Source organism: Neovison vison, chromosome 13 (genome assembly GCF_020171115.1).
Source record: "Neovison vison isolate M4711 chromosome 13, ASM_NN_V1, whole genome shotgun sequence".
In the NCBI taxonomy this organism is placed as follows: domain Eukaryota; kingdom Metazoa; phylum Chordata; class Mammalia; order Carnivora; family Mustelidae; genus Neogale; species Neogale vison.
Window position 1 is genome coordinate 62,740,798 of NC_058103.1, and position 26,427 is coordinate 62,767,224.

General features: G+C 38.5%; 1 protein-coding gene across 2 annotated transcripts in view; it reads left to right on the top strand.

Moving 5' to 3' along the window:
- Positions 1–287: 287 nt before the first annotated feature.
- BAZ1A (bromodomain adjacent to zinc finger domain 1A) overlaps positions 288–26,427 on the top strand; it is a 93,612-nt gene continuing 67,472 nt past the window's right edge. Inside the window, exons 1-2 of one of the 2 annotated variants that reach the window (XM_044231659.1) lie at positions 288–430; positions 11,957–12,235. In XM_044231659.1, coding sequence (XP_044087594.1) covers positions 318–430; positions 11,957–12,235 — 392 coding nt within the window. In that variant the 5' untranslated portion in view covers positions 288–317. The remainder of the gene's footprint in view (positions 431–11,956; positions 12,236–26,427) is intronic. The other variant, XM_044231660.1, reaches the window with a different exon arrangement.

Here is a 26,427-nt window from a genome sequence, read left to right on the forward strand (position 1 = left end):
CCCGCGGCGGGGCGTGCGGCCCCATTGTGAGCCGGCCGCCGGGCGTGCGGAGGTGGGGCGCGCCGGGAGGGCAGAGGCGGCGGCTCCGCGGGCTCCAGACTCCGGGAGCGGCAGGGGACGACCTCCGCTCCGGCGGCGGCCGCGGGCGCGTCAATCACACAAAAGGCGGTGGAGCTCCCCCCCCGGCGCGCGGACTGGCCCACGCCGCCGCCGAGCGCTCCCCACCTTACCGGCTCTCCTTTCCCTCCAATTCTGATAGGGAAGCGGGGCCGACGCGGGCGGCCGAAGGCGCGGGTGAGCCCGCGGGCGCACGGGAGATGCCGCTGCTACACCGAAAGCCGTTTGTGAGACGGAAGCCGCCCGCGGACCTGCGGCCGGACGAGGAAGTTTTCTACTGTAAAGTCACCAACGAGATCTTCCGCCACTACGAGTAAGGGCCGGGCCGGGCGCGGGGGCGCGAGGGGGTGTGGGGACCCTCTCCCCAGCGTCCTTTTGTCTCTCTCCTTTTCCTCGCCTGGGGCTTCTGGCGGGGCGACTTGGAAGTGACGGCTGGCCGCGGGCCCGCGTTTCTCCGTCTCCCCCCGCCTCCCCCCCCGCCCCGAGCCCGACCCGGGGACGGCGCGGGGTCCCTGGGCGGTGCGGCCGGCCGTGGCGCGCGTGGGGAGAGCGGGCCGGGGCCGAAGGAGCTGGGGTCCTCGCTCGGCCGTGGGGACCGCGTCCAGCCGCGGCTGCCGCGGGGCCGCCGAGCGGCGGAAACTCCCCGCCTCGCCCCTCCCCGCCTCGGCCACACGCGCACTCCGGGGCCAGTTCCGGGATCCCCGCCCGGCGGCCGAGGGGATCCCCGCTCGGGTCAGCGGCACGGGGCCGCCGTCCCCCGGCCCGGAGAGGGAATCCCCGCCCCCGGGGGCAGGAAACGGCCGGGCTGGGCTGGGCTCCTCGGTGGGGAGTGGAGTCTGACGTCGGAGCTACCCAGAGGAGGGGAGGAGAGGAGGAGAGGAAGGGAGGGAGCGGAGCTGAGACTCGGGGAAGGAAGGGGCTCCCCGGCGGGCGGGGGGCGGGGGGGGGCCGGGACGCGAGAGCCTCCCGCGGCGGCCTCTCGTCCCGTGCGGCTAGGCCTCGCAGGGTGCGACGCGAGCTGAGTGCTCTGTCACCACCTCTCGTCGGTGACTAACTCCCGGCCCCGGAGAACTCAGCGTCTCCGCCTCCGGGAGACCTCGGTGAGGAAGAAGTCGGGCTCGGGCGGGGGTGCCGGCGGGGAAGGAGAAGGCGGAGAGAGCGGGGCACTGGGCGCCCTTAGTTATCACTTTCGCGTGGCCCCAAGGGCGGCGGTGGCTGTTGGGGGAGGGGGTTAAGACAAGTTCAACTCCAGCCTCAGCCAGTCTCCTCTTTTTATCCCGCTGCGCATGTGGGCTGCCTGACATGTGCCACTCGCTATTGTTTTGATAAGAATCCCGGAGCTGCCGCGTGTGTAGTTTCGGCTGCTAAATTTTCAGTGCCTCGCCTGGTGTGTCCCCAGAGATCCCCTTGGCCTGGGACACCGAGCACTGGGGGTGTTTTAGAGATCGGTGTTGAAACGGGATCTCCAAGTGAGAACCTGAATTGGTCGATCGGGGAAACTGCCTGATCCTCCCTTTTTCTTGTGCTTTATCGTCTCCGCTCGGAAGGAATCCCTTTGTGGCTTAGAAACCAAATGTTAGAGCAGCGAAATAAATTGTGTGTAGGAGCCACTTTTTCTGAGTGGGGGCTTGCTCGAGGGAGGGCTTTAGGCAAAGTCTGCACCTGTCCGAGAAAGGAGCAGAGACGTTAGAGAAGTCCGTTCCTTTGAGCTTTTAAGGTAAGGCTTCTTTTTCTTCAGCTCCACAGAAAGAGTTACACCTAAACTTGTTATATCTGGAAAAGTTTTCAGCAGACTGTGCTTTTAAATAGGAGTGCACATCTTAACTCTGCTCCTGTACAGACTTGTTTTGTTACTCAAATAGAGTTCACTCTTGTTACTCCTTAAGTGAATTTGGATTAGGTAACTTGACAACGACGACGTCTTTTTTTTTTTTTTTTTAAAGTTAAAATCCTTGGTAATACCAAAAAAATTTTTTAAAATAGCATTTAAGAATGCCAACAAAATAGAAAATGGGCTCAACTTTTCCACCTTGATAGAAGCAATCTTATCTTTTTGAGAGGCTTTTCTTGCTTTAGAAGGAAACAGGATATGGCTGTCCTTTTTGAATTAAATTTTTTGTATACTTTGGTTCTGGATGATTTATATAATAATGGAGAAATCTGAAATATCTGAAATGCCAAAATAGAGGAAGAGATTTTTGGTATTCCAAACCTACTACCTTCCACTAATATTACGGAACTGTGCCCTTTGTCATCTTATTAACAGGTTTTTTACTTTAATAGCTGGTTTTTGGTTTTGTTGTTTGTGCTGAAGTATTTGGGTTTTTGCAATTTACAAGCAGTTCAGGAAAGGCATTTGGTTTGGGAGCAAATATATTTGATCATTTACCCTGAACAAAGCAGAGCTGCTAGTATTGTGTTCTTAGGTATTAATTTTTGTGACCTTGAATTGGCAAAAATGGAAGAAGACTGACATTTGTGTTAAATTTTGGGTTACTTTCTCTCTCTTAGATGATTACAGAGACATCCTTCCAAAATTGCATTCATAGTGTGTGGTATATGGTGATCCTTAGTATTATGGTAATCTGACCCTTAACACAAGTCTGGAGAAGGAAACCTCTGTTTTTACTCATTCATTAAATCACCAATTGGTTTATGTGAATTTGAAGATTACCCTTTAAGTGCATTATATGAATATTTGTCTTTTGTAATGGTGTGAAGACTACTGTGCTCACCTAATTGCTCAGGTTTTAATTTCTTGAATACAACCTTTTCTACCTTAATCTCAAAGAGATTTTCTACATCTCCCTGCCTTGTTCCCTTTGCAACACAGTGAAAAGTAACTTTTCCCTCTGACTCTGGTTAGTAGAAGTTGCCCATGACCTTTTGTTAAATAGTTTTCTGTCTTTATCGTGCTTGATATAATAGCCTAACACTTTCTCCTTTGTCCTAGGCATCGATGACCATCTCTCCTTTTTATCTAGTGTAAGATCAGCTATTATTGCAGGGTAATGCAGTACATTTGTTGCCTCAAATTTTCTCTTTCCTAGACCCTCAGTTTTTTGAGAAAGGGACTGTGACCAGGATGGATCCTTAGTGATTATACAGTACAAACTTCTTTTTCTGTTTGTTTGAACTACATGCTCTTTAACTAATTGCTAACTCTTGTTTGACCTGCTTTCCTTAAGTAAAGAAGACTCGTTAAAAATAGCCCCTTAACTGTAGGCAAACGCATAAGCTAAAGTAAGTATAAAAGAATAAAGTGGACCAATATCTTTGTATTATACACAAAAATAAACTCAAAAGAATTAAAGACTGGAACAGAAGTCCTGAAACCATAAAACTCTTAAATGGTAAGCTCCTTGATACAGTTATTGGTGATTTTTAAAAATCTGACACTAAAAACAAAAGCAAGGAGAACAAATATAAACAAGTGGGGCTTCGTGAAACTAAAAAGCTTCTGCAAACAAGGGAAAACATCAAAATAAAAAGGTGAGCTACTGACTTGGGAGAAAATATTTGCAAATTATACACCAGTAGGGGCTAATATTCAAGTTATGAAGAACTCATACAACTCAATAGCAAAAAAAAAAAAAAACTGACTAAAACATGAGGAGAAGATCTGAATTGATATGTTTCTAAAGGATCCATAAAGATGGCTCACAGGTACATGAGAAGACTATACAACCTTAATCATCAGGGAAATGCAAATCAGGACTCCAGTGAGATCCCGCCTCACACTTGTTAGAATGGCGTTTATCAAAAAGACTAGCGCATTAACAGTTGCTGCCTAGGATGTGGAGAAAAGTGAACTCTTCTGCACTGTGGGTGGAAATGTAAATTGGTGCAGCCACTCTGGAAGACAGTATGGAAGTGCCTCAAAAACTTAAAAAAGATAGAACTACAAATTGATCCCTCAACTCTTCCTGGGTGTTTATCCGAATTTTAAAAACCACTAATTTGAAAATATATATGCACCCCCATGTTCATTGCAGCATTATATACAATAACCAAGATATGGAAACACCCTAAGTCTTCATCAGTGGATGAATGGATAAAGAAATTGTGGTATATATACAAAAGCTTATTACTCAGCCATAAAAAAATTGAAATCTTGCCATTTGGGACAACATGGATTGACCTTGTGGTCCTTATGCTAAATCAAGTAAGTCAGACAGAAAGGAAAACTACCAATGATCTCTCTCATATTTGGAATCTAGGGGGGAAAAAAGTTAAGAAAAATACTAAGCTCACAACCCTTCAACTCTATACTTAGTGATATTGTAAGAGCAATGTCATGAGACAGATGGTAGCTATACTTCTAGTGAATGTAGCATAATGTTTAAGCTTGTCAAATCACTAAGTTGTATGCCTGAAACTAACTTAATGTTGTGTGTCCAACTGTACTTTAAAAAAGATTTTATTCCACCTCCAAAACCACACACACACACACACAACTAAGCTCATGGGCAAAGAGAGCAGAATAAAGCATGTACTTTAATCTTTTAGATAAGATAAAAATTTATTCTGTAATTTGGTTAGCTGACAGTTTTGTTTTTATTTATGTTTTTAGGACTGTGGATTGTTAAAAAACGGAGCAGTCAGGTCTGAATACTAGGAATTCTAAAGTTGTGGGATAAGGAAGTTTATTTGTTGTATTACCAAATGACTTAATTTCCTAAATAAAATAACTTATTTCTTTGGCCATTTAGACCCTTGGAACTGGAATGTTTTTACCATCTCTGAGTGAGTTATACTTTTCATACAAAATGTAGGAACCTCTTCATTACTTATATGCTAGCTTATGTTTCAACCTGGCTTTCTTGTGAAAGGTGTTTAACCTGATTTTCATGATTCATCAGCTCCTTATTTGTTAATTCAGTCCTTTCAATAGCCCTCTTTTACAGATAAGGAAACTGGATTTGGATTAAAGAGAGTAAGTCTGAGATCAGTGTCAAAAACAACCTGTCTAGCCGTTGGTGACACCAGACATTTCATTCACATACCTAAAACTCTGGAGGTTATTTTCTTATTTACTACCCACGTGGTACAAATTATGGAGAATTTCCCCTAGTATTTGTTGAAGCTTGCAGAAATGTGCACCAGGAACATAGGACTCTGCTTTAATTTAAGCTTGCTACCTAGATCTTTGGGTAGGCACTACTCTGTTGTCTGCCCAGACCTTTGGCTTCTTTAGCATATCCCCAGTTATTAAGCTTGAGGTGTTAAATATACAAACTAGAATGCCATCAGTTTACAGTGGGGAAAAACGTCTTTCACACAGACTGGTTCTCATACTGATAATTAGGTATGTATGAAGTCTAATTATTATCTGAAGGCCATTTGGTGAGCATGGAATTTTTAAGGAAAGTTGGATAATCTTCATAGATAGTGTCTTCAAATTAGGTTTTCAGCTCCTCTTTAGGAATAAGTCTGCTACATGGTCCTGATATTTGGATCTATGAGTCTTTTTTTCTTAGGTGGTATAGCAGAGATTCCTAAATGCCTTTCCTTTACTTTTTATCCACGTAGTAGGCTACCATGTTTTGGGTTAATACATTCTTTCTTCAGACAGAACATGTCTTACCAGTTGCTGTATAACAAGCCATCCTAAAATTTAGTAGCTCAAAATAATCATCTGTTTTATTTGCTCACTCTTCTGCAGAATGCCAGTGTGGTTTCTCCTGGCCTGTGTGCTCACTCATTTAGCTATGGTCAGCTGGAGGCGAGGCTGAGGCTGTGATAGAGTAAAAGGTAGCCTCAAGTCACACAGCAGGGAGCTCAGCCGGGATGGCTTTTCTTTCTTTACCAATAGATTTGTAAGATATTTAAAGTGTACAATGTGGCATATTAATACCGAGATGGCTTTTCTTACCATGTGGGCTTTCATCCTCAAAAAACTAACATGGGCTTCTTTAGGTGCTGGTCTCAGGGTTCCAAGAGTGTGAGAGCAGAAGTCTCTCAATGTCATTTCTGTATAATGTTGGTCAAAGCCAGTCTCCAGGCTAGCCCAGATTAAAGAGGTGGTAAAATAAACTTTCTCTCTTGTGAGATACAAGTATCAGTCGTATTTCTAAGGAGCCTGCCTACCTTCAACTCTCTTTGGAGACAATCTACCACTGAGCAGCTGGTAAGATTTTATCCTTGGGCCATCCTGATTGGATTTTGGTAGTTCATCGGTAATCTCTCTGCAGTTAATCCCTCTTGCTACCCTTCTACCCAGTGCCAGACTTTTTCTTCAAAGATGCTCAAGTCTTTCATGAGTTCCTCTGACATTGTTCTGCTATCACACTGGTTATTCTATGTATTTTTCTAGGCTCTCTTTGCAGATATGGTACCTGAACAGTTAGAATTGATAACTATTTATTGAGTGCACATACAATATGCTGGGTATACATTATTATTATCTTATTTAATTTTCATATTAACTGTTTATGGAAAATGTCCCCATTTTATAGAGGGGAACCAGGTTCGATAAGGTTGTGTAATTTACCCAAAGGTTACCACATTCTACAAGTGGTAAGCTGAAATTCAGACCCTTTCCTCTCCTTCACAGTCATGTGTGTACTTTCTCTGTTTAGATACACATAGAAATAAATGTGGGCTGCCAGTGGAGTGAATGTTTGTTTATTACCCTTGACACTATGCAGAGTCTGGAGATACTGAGATAATTTGTCCCTCTAGTGAGAATAGAATGCCATAACACAATGGCATAAATCACGTGTGCTATGGAGCCTATGTAATGGGACCATAGAAAATGGAGCTGATAACTGCTGGGGAATTGAGGAAGCCCTCAAATAAGGAGAGAACATCTGAGTTGGGTCCTGAAAGATGGAGCTTTCAAGACACAGAATGGAGAAAAAGGGCATTCTAAGCAGAAAATATGCTAAAAAAATACTTTTTAAGCTGAGGAAAATATAGAAAGTCATAGAAGTGTGAATTTGCAGTCTCACTTAAAATTTGCCTTTTTCACATTCATTATTGTTAAGCTAGGACTTTTGTTAAGCTACTATAATGTTTTACTTTTGTTGATACCTATTTAGGGTTTTAGACTCTAGATTTAAAAAATCTTTATTGCTATCCTCCACCTCAGTGTCATCTATAGATTTTAGGAGCCTGCCTTATATGTCATTATCTAAGCTGGGGCAGCACTGAGTCAAGTGCAAAGTAGTATGTCATTAAATGTTTTTTAAAACTAAACATTATATTTTTAATTAATCTGACTTCTGCCCATTTATGAATAAATGTAATAATCATCTAGCTGATTTTTCTCTAAATAACATAAGGCATGTTAAGTCTGCCATGCCCAAGATCTCCTAATTTCCTGCTTTGTAATACTCTCAGTGGTAGATATTATTAGAACACTCTATGCTGTTTTATAGCAACTACTACTTTTCCAAGTTTATAAAATACTTTCCATCTCTTGGTATTATATGCCGCTTAAGGTCAGAAATTATGTTAGTTTTTAACCTGTGGCTGCATTTCTCAGTTATACTAAATATGTTATGGACAGAGGAGTTTGTTTATATCCTTTAGATCTTTTGTGCAGTATTGTGCCGAGTCTTTTTTAAGTTTAATTGATAAAGTTTGGCCCTTAAGGAGAATACGCTTTGCATTTATTTTTTCTAAATTATATTTAGCTTCTGGTTTCTATGTCACTTCATTCTTTTTGTTTATCTGTTTTGGTTTGGGTTTGGTTTTTTTAGTTCCAAGTTTTTATTGAAACTCCAGATAGTTAACATGAATATTAGTTTCAAGTGTAGAGTTTAGTGATTCATCATTTAGGTGCAACACCCAGTGCTCAGCCCAAGTGCCCTGCTTAATACCCATCACCCATATAACCCAGCCCCGTCCCCAACTCCCTTCCAGCAACCTCTCAGTTTGTTAAATGTTTTATGGTTTGCTTGTCTTTTTTTAACCCCTATATTCATTTGTTTTGTTTCTTAAATTCCACATGTGAGTGAAATCTTGGTACTTGTCTTTCTCTGATTTATTTTGCCTACCATAGTATTCTCTAGTTCCATCCACATTGTTGCAAGTGGCAAGATTTCATTCCTTTTTATGACTAATATTCCATTGTGTGTGTGTGTATAAATAAAACATCTTCTTTAGCCATTCATCACTTCCATGATTTGGCTATTATTGATAAGGCTGCTATAAACATCAGTCATGTATTCCTTCAAATCAGTATTTTTTTATCCTTTGGGTAAATACCTAGTAGTGCAATGATCATAGGGTAGCTTTTAAGGAACCTCCATACTGTTCTCCAGAGTGGCTTTACCAGTTTGCCTTCCCACTAACAATGCAAGAGGGTTCCGCTTTCTTTCGTACTTGCTAACATCTGTTGTTTCCTGTGTTGTGAATTTTAACTATTCACATCATTCTTACATGTTACATCATTCTTAATCTTATTCCACTAGATTTTTAAGTTTTCCAAATGACCCTGTAAGTTAACAGTATGTTGCCCTTTGTCCCTTAGTTTGTTCACCAGAGTATTGGTTGACTTTATATTAATTAAAGGTGTGTTCTTGCTGGCAGTCGAGCTGATAACTCAGAAACAATTTTTTTCCTTAAGAAAATAATGATAAACAGAAGAAGTCCTCAAATTTTTTCTTAAAGGGCCAGATAAAATCGAATTTTAGACTTTGTAGGCAGTGGTGTCTACTGTGCCTGCTCAACTCCACAGGACATAGTGAGAAAGCAATTACAGACAATACATAAAGGAATGGGTGTGGTTATGTTCCATTAAAACTACAAAAACAGGTGGAAGGCTAGATTTGGCCTCCAGGCCAGTAGTATACTCATCTCTGGTAAAGAAGATGGTTGAAGGACTGTAGTAATAAATCGGACACATAATTATATTAGCCTGAACATACTCATACAAAACAATATTTTGTGTTTTAAGAATTTTATTCACAATAGCAAAATGTGCTTCTTATAAAAGTTTCATGATCTTAAATTCTTATAATATAGAAATTGAGGAGGCACTGTTACCTACCCCCCCTAGAGTTATTATTAGAAGAATCCTATATATTTGAATGTGTATGGCAAATGGATGAAGAGCAGAATTACAGAAGTGTGAGAAAGTGAAGGTATAAAATGTTAGAGATACTACCATGCTGATAGGAGGTAATGAATCAGGAGAATTGGGCCTTTTTTTTTTTTTTTTTTTTTTTTTTTGCTTGCCTGCTTGCTTGCTTTAAAAAGGCCATGATGATAGTGTCTGTGTCTGTCTCCCCCTGAGGGTAGATCTTTGTACACAGCAGGGCTATAATATAACAACTTTGCAGAGTAGATACACACAAGGGAAACAGTACAAACACTTTGCAAGAGGAGTTGGGAACCTGGGTGTAAAAGGAGAGCCATATGTACAATAATGGTTGACTATCCTATTTTTCTGCCTAGTAACACATGTTTAATGGAGGTTTGTGGCACTTGTGCCATTGATTTTTGGTATTTTGAACAACATCAACACATCTAAGTAGCGTTTATTGCAACTCAGTATAAAGTCTGTCTCCCTGACATGGCATGAAGTACCCTAGGTGACCAAATACCAAATAACTTTGATTAGAGCTGTCAGGAGCCATTACTTGGCCCGGGGTTTTTAAGAACTCGAAATATGACTAATCTGAATTAAGATGGGCAGTAAAAGTAAGATATATAGTGGAATTTGAATACTTAGTATCCCCCCAAATAATTTAAAATATTTACATATTGAAGCATTTAAAATTCATCACATATTGAAATAAAGCATTTGGGAATGTACTGGGTTAAATCAAATATGTAAAAGTAATTAATATAGAAAATTAGTGTTTCTCTTTAAAAAATTTTTTAATGCAGGCATTAGAAAATTTAAAATTATATATGTGGCTAGCATTCTATGTTTGCTAGCACTGGTTTAGAGACTAGTTAATGTTAGATACCTAAATTTGAAATATATTTTTCTTAAACAGTATTATAGTTTAAACTATCAGAAGTATACCTCACATACGTCATGTGCTGGTTATGTGTTGGCTTGTTAAGCTAAGTCTTACAGTTATGTTTGTTCCGATAATAAAAAATTTAAAACTTTTATAACACTTTCTAAGTGAACTGCTGTTTTAGGCGGTAAAACTTAAGACTTCTTTCAAGATCATCCATTCATTTATTTTATTCTGCACCATTGATAGCCACTTATTGGGTATATCTGTTGTCGATCACTGACATACATAAATTTTCTTGTTAATAAGAACCTTATTGCATTCATCTTTTCTCTGTCTGGTATTCCTTTCTTCAACCCTACTTTTCCTTTATAACCTAACCACTTCCTCAAAAAAGCTGTTCTAAAACTTCTTGAGCATTTTTCCCTGTCTCTCCTCTGTCCCTTCCTCTCATCTCCCAAGGATATTTACTTATCTTTTAGGTTTCTTTTAATCACCTTGTAGTTTTAATTTTAATGATATACATCCATTATCACCTCTACTAAAAGGTACATACTTCAAAGGATCTTCATTGTACTGAATTAGATTCATGTAACTTGACGAATGCATCAATCTCTTTAGATCTCATATATATATATATATATTTATTTATATTAGGTTATGATTAGTTTCTCTTTCTTTCCATACATTTCATTTTTGTTGTTGTTCTTTCTACAGACAAATATACAAATGAAACTATGTTAAAGTACATCAAAGTATAGAGGAAGGAAAGATATTTACCGATACCTTACCACTTAGAGGCAACCATTATTATCTTTTTTGTGTATGTCTAACATTTTCTAAAATTTGTTGATTGTAAAAACAATACAGGTACATGCTCATTATACAAATTCAAGCAACATTAGACATACTTAGGATAACAAATTTTCCTTTTCCTTCCTTCGCAGTCCTTCCCTTTCTCCATAGGGAATATCTGTCTATAGTATTTGTATAAGTACACATTTTTTGTTCTAATTAGTGAATATGGGATTGTATATTCAGTGATTTGAGTTTTTTTCTACTTAGTGTGCCCTAGAAATCTTTCCATATTATGGATTTCTTGCATTTTAAAACTGACTGGATAGAATTTTGAAAAGAAAGAAATGTTCATGTTAAGAAATTCCAACAGTGCAGAAAAGCACTCAGTAGAATGGTCCCCAGGCCCATCCATACTCTGTAGCTATTGGCCTTGATTTTTGTGTAACATTCTAGAAATCTTTTCATGCTTCTTGAGCTGTCTTTCTTTTTCTGCCTTCCTTTTTCTTTCTTTCAAGTGGGACCATATTATATATATTGTTTTGGTAAGCTTTTACTTATAAAAATACAGGAGGAAATCAAACTAGAAAGTTAGTGTTTTTTTTCTCCCCCGTGAGCATGTTATTTAAGAACTCTCTTCATACTGTTTTAATGACTATGATTTTTCATTATATGAAGTACTGTAATTTACTTAAATTTTCTCATCATTATATGCTTAGATTTGCCAGTTTTTCTCTATTATGTTAGAGCTTTTTAAAGTTCATAGTTAGGCGCTTAAATTGTCCCTAGTGTTTTGGCTGCTTTGGAACAAAAAGCTTTAAAATTAGAAGAAAAAAGAAAGGTTGAGTTTATTTTCAGTTTCACTCCTAATTTCAAAAGTGATGGAAATCAAAGTCCAATTTTAGCTGAATGTACCTTTAAATTGCAAAATATAAATGTCTAATTTAAATATACTTTTTGTTAGCTTTGTATTAATGCGTAAGTTGACCAATTAGTAAGCCCTTCCTTATTCTATGATTCTATGTAAAATTTTGCAGTGAAGCCACAATCCTTTATCAGCTTTTAATGTAAAATTTGTGAAATGATGGTTAATAAATGGATTTCTGTTTTTGTTTTTTAATCAGTGACTTTTTTGAACGAACCATTCTGTGCAACAGCCTTGTGTGGAGTTGTGCTGTGACGGGTAGACCTGGACTGACCTATCAGGAAGCACTTGAGTCAGAAAAAAAAGCAAGACAGAATCTTCAGAGTTTTCCAGAACCACTAATTATTCCAGTTTTATACTTGACCAACCTTACCCATCGTTCACGCTTACATGAAATTTGTGATGATATTTTTGCGTATGTCAAGGATCGATATTTTGTTGAAGAAACTGTGGAAGTCATTAGGAACAATGGTGCAAGGTAAAGTACTTCTAATTTTTTTCTTTTGTTACACATACATTCACATTACTCACAATTCAAAGTACACAAAAAGGTGAACTGAGGAAGGCTTCCCTTCTCTACTTCCATTGCTCTCTTACCCTCCCCACAGATAGCCCTAATAATGTTAGTATATTTTTCCAAAGCTTATGTCTATACAGATCACCAGAAACATGTATACACATAGGTATTTGTGTATATATGTGAATGTGCACACACACACAATCTCCTGTCCCTTTTAATGCTTGTTACCCTTTTCTTTTAAAATATCTTGAACATTAGTCCATTGCTTTATGAACCACCTTTCTTCTCTTTTTTGTTTATTGTATAGTAAGTTCCATTGTATGGAAGTTGCATCTTTATTTCCAAGTTAAAAAAAAAAAAAACCTTAAAGATACCTATTTTGTCATTATTATGCTACCTGATAGTTTAAATATACATGTATTTCTTACTGGGTTTTAGTAGTTCCTCTGATAATACGAGGACTGGATTTTATATACTCCACTGGGTTCTCTTCTACCCGCTCTTCAAGAAAAAATGAATTTTTCATAAGCAAAAATTTTAAATGACCTTATCTATGGCATTAAGTTAAAAATTATTATTGCTTTCCTCAAGTCTTAAGCATTTGTGATTGGCTAATACTTACCATAATATTTTCTTATTTGCATTAAAACTTTTTATAGCCTCTTGGTATCTTGTAATAGGTAGTGTCATGTGTCTCATTTCTTTCACTGAATAATGTTTCAAAGTTTATCGATATTTTAGCATGTATCAAGATTTTATTTCTTTTTATTGATAAATTCTACTTTATGGATCTGTCAACATTCTGTGACAGACATTTAGGTGGTTCCCACATTTTGGCTATAATAAATAATGCTGTAACAGGCAATCATGTACAAGTTTTTGTGTGAACATATGTTTTCGGTTCTGTTGGGTATATACCTAGAGGTAGAATTGCTAAGTCATATGGTAACACCATGTTTAGCGTTTGAAGAACCTCCAGACTTCCAGAGCAACTGCATCATTTTACATTCCCACTGCGGTGGATGAGAGTTGCAGTTCCTCCACATCCTCACCAAGTGCTGGCTATGGACAATTTGCTGTTCATCTTTTTTACTTTGCCATCCTCGTGGCTATGGAATGGTATCTTGTGGTCATTTTCATTTGCATTTCCCTAATGACTATGTCAAGTTATGCATCCTTTCATGTGCTTATTGATCATTTACGTATCTTCTTTGGAGAAATGTTTGTTCTGGTCCTTTGCCCATTTTTAAATTGGGTTATTTATCGTTTTTATTACTGAGTTGTTAGAGTCCTTTGTGGTTTTGGGGTACAATCCCTTATATGATTTGCAGCTATTTGCTTCCATTCCATGAGTCGTCCTTTCACTTTCTTGATGGTACCATTTGCAGTACCATCTCCCCTTACTTTTAATTTTTGTTTCTACTTACTAATAGTGTATACCTTTTGTTTCGATCTCTGGTAGTACTTACCAGTGGTCCTAAAGACTGCTTTATCACCAGAATTAGTTTTATTGGAAAGAGCATGCTAAATTACAGAGAAATGGGGTGGATGCCATTCTTAGGGTGAATTAGTCTGTATAGGTACTCTGGATCCTCTCACCTCAGTACTTTTTTCTCACTGTCTCATTTATCTTTAGTACCTCCCCTCTTTCTTGTTGCATTTTATAAGTATAGATTAGGTGCTTGCCTCCTTACCAAGACTTTCTGTTTTGAAATAAGCGATCAGCCAACAGATAGTTCTAGAAGATACTTTGTCATTGCTATGGCAGAATAGGAAAGACAAAACCTGACTACTTGAGGAAACAGTTCAGCTCTTTATCCTCCCCATCCTGATTACCACCTAGCTTGCCTATCAGTTGTGCAGACATTTGTTCTCTGCTACTTCATTAGAACCTACTGGAGAAGTGAGAGAATCAGTGGTCTATGTAAAGAGCACTAAACTAGGATTATATTGCATTACGTTATGTTATGTTACATTACATTACATTATATCAGCAGATAAAACCTCATTGTTTCCATTTACAGATGAGGAAACAGATCCAAAGAATTTTGGTAATGTTTATCATCTATTACTGATCTCCTGCTATTTACTTGCACTGTTCTAGACACTGGAAATATAGCAGTGAACAAAAAAAAGTCATGGAGCTCCCATTTTAGTCTTATAAATAGTAAGTGGTAGGATTTAAACTCAGGTAGAGCTGACTTACAAAATCATTTCTTACACTGTATCATTGTCTCCTTAGTTTCAGATTCTGCCATTTATTTGCTCTGAGCAAGTAAATTCAAATTCTTTAAGCTTTAGTCTTTTTTCATCTGTTAAATGGACCCTGCCTTACAAGTTTGACACACAGGATGAAATGAGACAATGAAGGCGAATTTTTTTAAACTGTATTCTATAATACTGCATTTGGTACAGGTGCTTTGTTAGTATCTGAATGTATGTAGTGAGGCCATGCAGTTGGACGGATTGCTTTTGTTTTTTTGAGAGATCTCAGTAGTAAAGTGACTACAATAACTGCTTGGGCCACTTTTTTTTTTTTTTTTTAAAGATTTTATTTATTTATTTGACAGAGAGAAATCACAAGTAGATGGAGAGGCAGGCAGAGAGAGAGAGAGAGGGAAGCAGGCTCCCTGCTGAGCAGAGAGCCCAATGCGGGACTCGATCCCAGGACCCTGAGATCATGACCTGAGCCGAAGGCAGCGGCTTAACCCACTGAGCCACCCAGTCGCCCTGCTTGGGCCACTTTAACTAAGAATCAAATTTCTCTATTGTAGCTATGAAAAGAAACCCCATAGTTAACAATTTCACTAAGAAAGACATAGTTGTTTATTTTTGAAGATGGTCATCCCACTTTTGTACATGGTCTAAAAAATGCTGCAATAGCAGGTTTTTGTTTTTGTTTTTGTTTTTAAGATTTTATTTATTTGACAGAGAGAACGAGAGAGCACAAGTAGGAGAGAGAGGTAGCCCAGTGCGGGGCTCGATCGCAGGACTCTGGGATCATGACCTGAGCCAAGGGCAGATAACCTAATCATCTGAGCCACCCAGGCGCCCTGCTGCACAAACAATTTTAAGGCATCTAAGTTTCAGTAACTTGATCTTCTTTTTAACATCATTGTTTAGTGAAAGGTTGGGAGTATGGTGACCCAGAACTCAGTGATCACATGATAAACCCATTCTTACTCCCTGCTCAGCCCACCCTCAACCCAGGCCTGGAACTGGAGAATAAAATCAGGAAAAAGAAGGTGGGAATCACACCACAAATACACATTTGGGATTGTTGAGTTCTCTCTCAGTTGAAGGATGGGGCTGGAATTTGAGAGAATCTGAAAAACTGAATCAATATAATTGTGTATTTGGTAATTTTTTTAAATTAAAATGGGCTTTGGGCAGCTTGTTTTCAGACATTTTATAGGCACAGTCAAGATATTCTTGGAGTTCAGAGGAGATTTGAAGCAACAGATATGAAGAGGTACCTCTAAAAAAGTAGGTATACTGACAGCAAGAAGTGGCACCTGATAGGAAAGAAGGAGATGGAATAACCATTAACTACTGTTGATGGTTAAGTATACTGGCTTGGCTTAGTATACAATTTGGTAGCATTAGAGGACATTGCAGAATTAAAAGTATCGTAGCATTTATTGAACCTTTCCTATATTCTAGGCACTATGTTACATGCTTTCATTTCAATTCTCATGATATTGATTGGGAACTCAGAATTTTCCAAAAGTTGTATGTTCCTTGGTATTACTGAAAAGTTGAAAACTTAATGTCCACACAAAGACCTGCAGATGAATGTGTATAGCAGCTTTATTACTAACTTCCAAAATTTGGAAGCAACCAAAATGTCCTTTACTAGGTGAATGGAGAATAAGCTGGTACATCCAGGCAATGGAATATTATTCAGGTTTAAAAAGAAATGAGCTATCAAGCCATGAAAAGACATAAGGAACCTTAAGTGAATATTACTGTGTGATAGAAGCCAATCTGAAAAGGGTACACATGTATGGTTCCAACTATAAAAGCCAAAACTATGGAGACAGTAAAAAGATCAGTGGTTGCCAGTAGTTGAGGTAGAGTTGGGGAGATGTAAGTAGGTGGAGCACAGAAGGTGTTTAAGGCAGTGAAAATACTGTGTATACTATAGTGATGGATACATGTCATTATATATTTGTCCAAACCCATAGTGGAACACACCAGGAGTGAACTGTCACATAAGCTATAGAATTCGAGTAATGATTATGTCTCAGTGTGGACTCATGAGTTGTAACAAATCACCTCTGGTGGGGGGCTATTGATTAGAGGCTGTGAATGTGGGGCAGCAAGAGGTATACAGGAAGTCTCTAGATCTTCCTCTCAGTTTTGCTATGAATCTTAAAACTGCTCTAAAAAACTAAAGTCTTTGCATTAACAATAAAATTATGTGCTGTGTTTATTAAGACTAAAGTTTATAGTTTATTAAAATCTGTTTTTTTCTATAAAGGTTCATATATATCAAAGAAAATTATGAAAATTGAAGGCCTAGAGTGCATTTCCCAAATGCTCATTTCAGAGATAACCATTGTCAAAAAATTATTACATTAAAAAAATATAAAATATTGTCCTTTTTTCTATACTACGCTAGATTTAAAAAAAAATAGCAAGCAGCTTTTTCACTTAATAATGTTTGGGTATCTTCTTATATCAAAATACATAGATGGGCATTTCTAATTGGTTTTGCATAAATCGATCAAAATATTGGTTCCTAAAAAGCTTACTTGCTTCTCCTGAGGCTGGAGAAAGTTACTTCTTTTACTAGTCCTATGTGAATTTTCCCTTTGAAAATAAAAAAGCTACATTTTTTCCAAATAATCTCTGACCTGGGTGCCTGTGTGGCTCAGTTAGTTAAGCATCTGCCTTCAGCTCAGGGTCCTGGAGTGAGCTCCAGGTCTGGTTCCCTTCTCAGGGGGATTCTGCTTCTCCCCATCCTTCTGCACCCCCCCCCATTGTGTGTGCGCTGTCTCTCTCTCTCTCTCTCTCTCAAATAAATAATCTTTTTTAAAAAAATAATAATCTCTGACCCTTGACTGACAGAGCTTTTTCCCCACTGCAGTTTAAATCAGTGAAATAGGGACATCTGGGTTGTTCAGTCATTAACTGTCTGCCTTCAGCTCCGGTCATGATCCTAGGGTCCTGGGATGGAGCCCCACATCAGGCTCCCTGCTCAGCGGGAGGCCTGCTTCTCCCTCTCCTACTCCCCTTGCTGGGTTCCCTCTCTCGCTGTCTCTCTCTGTCAGATAAATAAAATCTTAAAAAAAAATAAAATAAAATAATAAAAATGAATCAGTGAAATAGCAAAATTGGATTTGTACCAAAGAGTTTCAATTATGGCCAGATTTTCCCAAATATTATCCCCATACTACTTAGATTTAAAATTTATAAAGTGTTACCTAATTAAGAAGCATAAGAGATAACAGTTCAATATTGTTTTTAGAATTGTTCTGTAAAATAAAGATTATAGAATTCTTCTATATTGGTTTTGGCATTAAGTAGTAACCAAGGAACTAGAAATTTTAATTATTCAGCTGTTAAAGTATATTCCCTGTAGCTTTCTATGTTTCATTGGTGGAGCTTTTAAGCACTTTACTGTAATGAAGTAAGAGAAAATTAGTATCAAAACCTATAATATAGAAAGTAGGCACTCAGTATATATTAAAAGTGGAAATAAGAAAATGAACTTCCAAGTCTTTGGGTTCTTTTTTTATATTGCTGGCCTAAATGGTATTAGTGAATCATAATTAAACTGCATTAATATTGAAGACAAAGAGAAATACTAACTATATTGAGAAGATAGGATGAACATAAAAGATTTAACTGAGGACCAAATCTAGTTTTATTTAAACATATGTGCTTGAATGTTAGTAATTCCATCCAGGTGGGATTAATCAAAGAGAAGTTTTGGGAAAGGGTTGACTAGAAATTTGAAGGCAGAGAGAGAAAAATATAAATTTGTAGAAAAAGATTAAAGGAGAAATTCTTCTTATTTAAGTGTAAAGATGGTATAGAACTTTCAGCAATGTACATTAATCAAATTTTTTTAAAGATTTTATTTATTTATTTGACAGAGAGAGATCACAAGTAGGTAGAGAGGCAAGCAGAGAGAGAGAGAGGGAAGCAGGCTCCCCACTGAGCAGAGAGCCTGATATGGGACTCGATCCCAGGACCCTGAGATCATGACCTGAGCCGAAGGCAGTGGCTTAACCCACTGAGCCACCCAGGCGCCCCATTAATCAAATTTTTATTATTAGAACTTTTTTCTTTTTTAAGGTTTATTCGAGAGAGAGAGCAAACGTATGTGCACAAAGCGGGGGAGTGGGAAGGGAAAGAGAATCTCAAGCAGACTCTGCACAGAGTGGGGAGCTAGACTCTGGGCTCAATCCCAGGATCCAAGATCACAACTAGAGCTGAAATCAAGAATTGGACACCTAACTCACAGAACCACCCTGGCTCCCCATGTGTTGCAAATCTCTTTCAGAAAGAAGGCTTTCTATAGCTCAGCTTACACTACTGAATTTTTTTTTTAAGAGGCTCCACCCCCAACATGGGGCTGGAACTGAACCCCGAAACTGAGTTGCATGCTCTATTGACTGAATCAGCCAGGTGCCCCCCTACTGATTTTAAGGTAAAAATGTCTGGTTCTCAACCAAAGAGAGTCCTTAGCAACATTCACAGATTGTTTTCAGTGAGCCTAGTATGTTGATAGAATTTTTAATACCAAAAAAAGGGGGGGGCTGTTTGGGACAAACTGTTCTTTGGAATTCTAAGTTAAAGTGGAAACCCCCTTCTTTAGATATATGTTATGTTTCTTGTATGTACCAAAGACCCAGACTTACAAGCTGATTCCCAGATTGTCATTGCAAGTTCAACAGTTAAAATTTAGAATCTTTATTTACTTGCATAAGTAAATTAGGAGGATATCCTGGGAAACTTTAATACTCTAAAAATCCCTAAATAATCACAAAAATTAATGAAAATGATTTTTTAAAAGATATTATTTATTTGTCAGGGTGAGCAAGAACAAGCCAAACAACTGAGCTGCCTAGATGTCGCTGAAAATGATTTTTTAAAAAGATTTTATTTATTTGAGAAAGAGAGTGAGTGGGGACCGGGAGAAGAGGGAGAAAGAGAAGCAGACTCCCCCCTGAGCAGGGAGCCAGAATGGAGCTCATCCCAGGACCCTGAGATCTTGACCTGAGCTGAAAGCAGACACTTAACTGACTGAGCCCCCCAGGTACTCCTGAAAAAGAATTTTTTTTTCTAAAGAAGTTTAAATCATCTGTAAAGCTTATGTTGTATTTCTGTATGGGCTTAACAAAATAGTTCACCTTAGCAAAATAGTTCAGTAAAATTTCGACTGATCATACAAACTTAACTCATTTTCTTCAGTATTCTAAGGGGCTTCAAACTGCATTAGCCATTAGGAGCATCTGCCTAATGTCTTTCAAAAGTCTTTGACTGTTAAAAGTTGCGGTGAGGGGGCGCCTGGGTGGTTCAGTGGGTTAAGCCACTGCCTTCGGCTCAGGTCATGATCTCAGGATCCTGGGATCGAGTCCCGCATCGGGCTCTCTGCTCAGCAGGGAGCCTGCTTCCTCCTCTCCCTCTCTGCTGCTTGTGATCTCTCTCTGTCAAAGAAATAAATTTTAAAAAATCTTAAAAAAAAATATATATATATAAAAAAAAAGTTGCGGGTGAGGGTAATCTCTGTGGCAACTTCCCTGTTGTATTAAAACCAAGTACAGTCAGGTGCATCTCCACCAACATTTACAGTCCTTATGACGGGGGTGAGAAAAAATGATCAATATGGGGAGTTGGCAAGTAAATTGAGGTTCACCTCTTTGCTAACATAAAAGGAAATCAAATGTTTGCTTGCTTCAATTTGTATCTCATTGAACTTGTTAGTAGCGGGATGGTGAAGTAGAACATTAGTTCTGAAGTTCTTAGTTCCCTGTGACAGGAGAATATTAGAGGTAATATCACAAGAAGGGAGACTATGAGTAGCTATTCCTGTCCTGAGATCGCTGTTAGAAATAAAAGGGAAGTTCATTTCTACATGGTTACAAGTTCAGGTCTGAGAAATTTGAGCCTCTTCTGAATAAAATCTCTCTTTCATCTTTTTCTACCTACTTCGTGGTAGGTAGGAATGTATTGTGGCCAATATAAGATCAGTTTTTGATGAGTGACTTACCTTGTAGATACTTTGAATTTTTCTGAGAACAAGATAAAACTGTAGTTTGTTAATTTTCTATGCTGTTTTGGAGACCAGTAGTATGGTGTGTAAGTGGCATTCATTTGACCTATGGTTCTGAATTACTGTTTTTAAAATGGGGTTATCTGTCTATCTTAGACAAAGTCAGAGACCATCCAAACATAAAAGTTAAAGGAGAAATAGGAGAAATGACAGAAGTTAAAATAATTTTTGATGAAAGGAAAAGAAATGGTAAAAATACAAATAGAGGGGTGCCTGGATGACTCAGTTAAGTGTCCTGACCCCTGATCTCAGGCTTGTGAGTTCAGGCTCCACATTTGTCTCCACAGTGTGTATAGAGCCTACTTAAAAAAAAAAAAAAAAAAAAAAGTACAAATAGAATCTATTCATCACTAAAGGACAGGCAGAATCCTTTGATTAAATTAAAAACGTATGCCAAGAGAATAATTCTGGGTAGAGTTTGGTACACTTTTTTAAAAATAAAGGGCCAGATAGTAAATATTACAGACTGTGTAATTCATATGGATTCAGTCACAGCCACCGAACTCTGCTTTTGGAGTGCAAAAGCAGCCATAGACAGCGTATGAATGAGCATGGCTGTTTTCTAATAGTTCCTTCTTCATAAATACTGTAATTTGAATATCCTATTATTTTCACATATCTCAGAGTAGTCTTCTGATTTTTATTTGAAGCCACTTAAATATGTATAAATCGTTCTTAGCTTGCAGGTCGTACATATAAAAAAACAGGAGGTAATTTAGATCTGGCCCATAGGCCATAGTGTGCTGACTCCTGAGGGGAGGGAAGGGTTCCTGCTTTAAATAAGGTTTATTGAATAAAATCCACAGAGGTCCCCTTTATGTTTAGAACTTCAGAGTTTGGCATGCTGAAGTGATTTGGGAGGGTGGGAAAAGCCTGTGGAGCCAAACTGACTACTACTGTTTCTGGGAATCTTCTTTCATAATCTATAAAGCTGAAATAATATCTATATTCATATAGTGGTTGTATGAGCTTCTACGCATAACAAACCAGACCCAAAATTTAGTGGCCTAAATCAGTAAACATTATTCTCACAGTTGGTTGACTGGAATGTTCTTATGGTCTGCGCTGTCCTGTCTGGGGCTGGATTACCTAGGTCCTCTACTTTAGAATAGCCTTCCTCACATGTCTGGGGCCTCAGACTGGGGTGGCTACTTTGATGTGGCCTCTCATCCTACAGGAAGCTAATTCAAACTTGTTCCCAAGGCAGTAGCAGGGCTCCCAGCAGCAAGAGAGGGCAAGCTCCGCTGTGCAAGCACACTGCAAGCCTCTGCATGCTTTGTGTTTACTAGTATTCCATTGACCAGAGCAAGTCACGGGAACAAATCCGGAGTTGCTGTGGGAGGGAATCAAAGAGATGTGAGTCAACGGGAGCCATACCTGCAATTATCTGCCACAGTAGTTACCATTTGGTAGTAGGCCAGCAGAGTACCTGGCACAGGAAGCACTCAGTCAATGTCAGATCCTTCCTGTACTTGTCAGAGATGAGTGAAGAGTCTGCCAGCTGTGGTGATTCATCTTTTTTTTAAGTCAGTCCCTAATTTTCTTACGTCCTAGTCACTGTTCTTCAGAGTTCGGCCACATACCATTTTAGGGAGAGGATGCCAATACCTGTAAACTTTTGAGAGCTTACTATATGCCACACACTGTTCTAAGCTCTTTATATGATCTTATTTAATTCCCACAACACCTTCTGTAACAAGAGCTCATTTGTTCACTTTACAATTGAGAAGCTCATACAGCTAGGTTAATTAATTAAAACTTGTTCAAGGTCACAAGTGAGATTTCTAAGCACAAGGCATTGTCAGAATCACTGCTTCTGTTTGAGAAGAATACACTCAGAAATATATATATTAAAGGATAGCAGTTAAGGAGGATTTAAAAATTATAGTTGAATATACCCATTGAACACCCACTATTTACTCTTCCCTTTACATAAGCATTTTATAATTTGTCTGTGAAGAAAGATAGGATTATATATATGTGGTTAGATTATCTTTTGATCATTTGTTGTAAGAGACAGTGATACAGGTCATAAGGTTGAGTGTCCAAAAAGCAGCATCATCTTTTGATCATTAATTCAAAGGGGAAAAAAACAGGTTTAAACAGGTTCCCTTTTTCTTTAAATTCTTCATCATTTTTCCTATCAGAGGGTACCTTAATTTTTCTTTTTTAAGATTTTTCTTTTAATCTATTTGAGACAGAGAGACTGAGAGCACAAGTGGGGAGGAGGGGCAGAGGGAGAGGGAGAAGCAGACTCCCTACTGACCAGGAAGCCTGACTGGGGGCTCAGTCCCAGGACCCTGAGATCAACCTGAGCCATAGCCAGATGCTCAACCAACTGAGCCACCCAGGCACTCCCACAGGGTACCTTAATTATTTTACTTCTGTACTTTGGCCTGTTTAAGCTATCTTCTTTTCAGATATTTTGCCCTCAGATTGAAGAATGCTATTTACTAGCAACAAAAGGTGACTGCAGGGACGCCTGTGTGGCTCAATTGGTTAAGCTGCTGCCTTTGGCTCAGGTCATCATCCTAGGGTCCTGGGGTAGAGTCCCACATCAGGCTCCTTGCTCAGTGGGGAGTCTGCTTCTCCCTGTGTCTGCCTCTCCCCCTGCTTGTGCTCTTTCTCTCTCTCTGACAAATAAATTAAAATCTTAAAAAAAAAAAAAAAACTATCAAAAGGTTACTGCAAGCATGGGGAAGACTGTAATTTTTATTTATTGATTGTCTTTTGGCAGAGTTGCCAGAATGAACAATGGAATTAGTTATGTCTTTTTTCTTGGAGGTAGTAGGGAATATTATGTATTCTAGGTCCTGTACTTTGTGTATAAAACAAAGCCAAGTTTTATATGGTTCATTCAATAAGCATTGTGTGCTAGGTTATTACTGTTGTAGGTTTCGAAAAGAGGGTAGTGATTAAGGCAAGAACTAGGGACTTCTATTCAAGTGCAAGAGAGAGAAACACACAAATCAACAAGATAATTCAGATTCTCATCAGTGTTGTAAAGAAAATAAAACTTGGGACGCCTGGGTGGCTCAGTCATTAAGCGTCTGGCTTCGACTCAGGTCATGATCCCAGGGTCCTGGGATCAAGTCCTGCATCAGGGTCTCTGCTCAGCAGGGAGCCTGCTTCTCCCTCTCCCACTCCCCCTGCTTGTGTTCCCTCTCTGTCTCACTGTCTTTCTCTGTCAAATAAAAAAATTAAATCTTTAAAAAAAAAAAAAGAAAAGAAAACTTGATGGAATAGAATCTTGAGTAATACTTTTTTGTTTTAGCCAATTAAATCCAATGATTTCTCCATAAACCACTGTTGGATACTACAGGATAATCCAGTATGAGTAAAGAATTAGTACTTACTGTTCTCAAGCAGAACATAAGTAATAGGAATAGAGTTTGCAGGACAAAGATAAGTGAAATAAGTATAAATGACAAAGGATTGAATAAGAAATGCCCTAAGGGGCATAGAGGGGAGGGAGAATTGGAGGAAAGTAGTTAAAGGGTAGAAACTTCTAGTTACAAGATAAATAAGTACTAGGGATATAATGTACAACATGATTGTAGCTAATACTGCTGTATGAAATACAGGAAAGCTGTTAAGTGAATATATAAATCCTAAGAGTTCTCAGGAGAAGTTTTTTTTGTTCTTTTTATTGTATCTGTATGAGGTGATGGATATTAGCTGAATCTATTATAAATCACTCACAGTATATGTACATCAAATCATGCTGTATACTTTAAACTTCTACAGTGACGTATGTCAATAATTCCTCAGCAAAAGTTGGGCTAAAAGAGACATAGTTGAGTTTTATTTTGTTAGTGAATATATCACTAACATTCAAACAGAATGAGTGGAATAGGGGTGCCTAGGTGGCTCAGTCGTTAAGCCTCTGCCTTCAGCTCAGGTCATGATCCCAGAGTCCTGGGATCGAGCCCCGCATCAGACTTCCTGCTCAGCAGAAAGACTGCTTCTCCCTCTCCCACTCCACCTGCTTGTATTCCCTCTCTTGCTGTCTCTCTCTGTGTCAAAGAAATAAATAAAATCTTTTTAAAAAAAAAACAAATAAAAGATACTGTAATGCCAAATGAATTTAGCAATCTGATAATAATTTGCTATGATTGGATATTAGAATGGGCTGGTGTTTTACCTTTTAGTTACTAATCTTTATGAAGGTATTCTTGCATCTTCACCTGCTTCCAGTCAGTCAGTCAGTGTGTTGATTTTCACTGTTACCATATTAAGAATATTACTGCCTGGGTGTCTCAGTCAGTTGAGCGTCTGCCTTCAGCTCAGGTCATGATCCCAGGGTCATGGGATGGAGTCTGGCAGGACCCTTGCTCAGTGGGGAGCCTCCTTTTCCCTCTGTCTCTCCACCTGCTTTTACATGCTCACTATCTGTCTCTCTGACAAATAAATAATAATTATTAAAAAAGAATGTTATTGACCTTAAGGATAGTAAAAAAATACTCAGGTTATTTCCTTTAAGCTTCCAGCTAGAATTTGAGAGTGCAAGAAATACTTGGTATGATTCCCTCATCTTAATTTAGTAGTTGTGTATATAATAATCTTTGCTAATTCTTTTTTACTTCTATGCACTGTATTTTGATGTGCAGAAGCCATCTGACTTTCATTTGACTAACTCGAGGTGGAAGAGAGATACCGTATATTGAATTTTTTTTCATGAAGAATGGATTTTTAGGTGAATTTTTATAATGTTTATTATGGTTGAGGTAGAAAGAACCTATAGAATAGGTCTCCTTTGACACAGTTTTCGCATTACACAGAACTCTTTGACCTTTCTTCTGATAAGTATCACAAGTGCTCGCTTCGGCAGCACATATACTGATAAGTATCACAGGACTAATCTATACTTCAGTGAGATCTAACAAGTAGACCTACTTCAGTTATCCTTTCTCATGTGCATTAATATTTTTAAAAGAACAGGGCACCTGGGTGGCTCAGTGGGTTAAGCCGCTACCTTCGGCTCAGGTCATGATCTCAGGGTCCTGGGATCAAGTCCCGCATCGGGCTCTCTGCTAAGCAGGGAGCCTGCTTCCCTCTCTCTCTCTCTGCCTGCCTCTCTGCCTACTTGTGATCTGTCTCTGTCAAATAAATAAAATCTTAAATAAAAAAAAAAGAACAATAAAATTTTTTTAAGCTGAAGAATGAATAACTTACATTCAGATAGGCCTTTATCCTAAGTAGTCTAAACTAATAAAGTTTTATTAAAGCACTACTTTATTTTCTTATGATAAAATTTATTTTTAAATGTATAGTTGTGACTTCTGACAGTTAAGTAACCCACCACAATAAAACATAGAACATTTCTACTATTCCCCAAAAGTTCTTTCATCCCATCCTGGTAGTCTATCCTTGCCCCCACCTCCTAACCTAGCCTATATGGCAACCACTGATCTATTTTCTGTGCTTATAATTTTCGCCCTTTCCAGAATATAAATATAAATGGAATCTTGGGCCTGACTTTTTTTTTCCGTTGATCTGTTTGTCTTTCTGTCAATACTACACTGTCATTATTTACTGTAGCTTTTTAGTATTTTTATTGATTTTTTTCCCATGATGTGAAATGAATGCTTTTAGTTGGAGTTAATATTTCCTAATATTAGTATTTTAAAATTAAACTTTCTATTTTGAGATAACTGTAGATCCTTATGCACTTGTAAAATAATACGGAATTTCTCCCAGTGGCACTACCTTGCAAAATTGTAGTACTGTATCCCAACCAGAATATTGACATTGATATAGTCATGATAGAGAACATTTCTATTACTACAAGGATCCCTCGTATTGCTCTTTGATAACCACACCCACAAATCATAGGTTGTTATATTTATTTTCTTTACTTCTT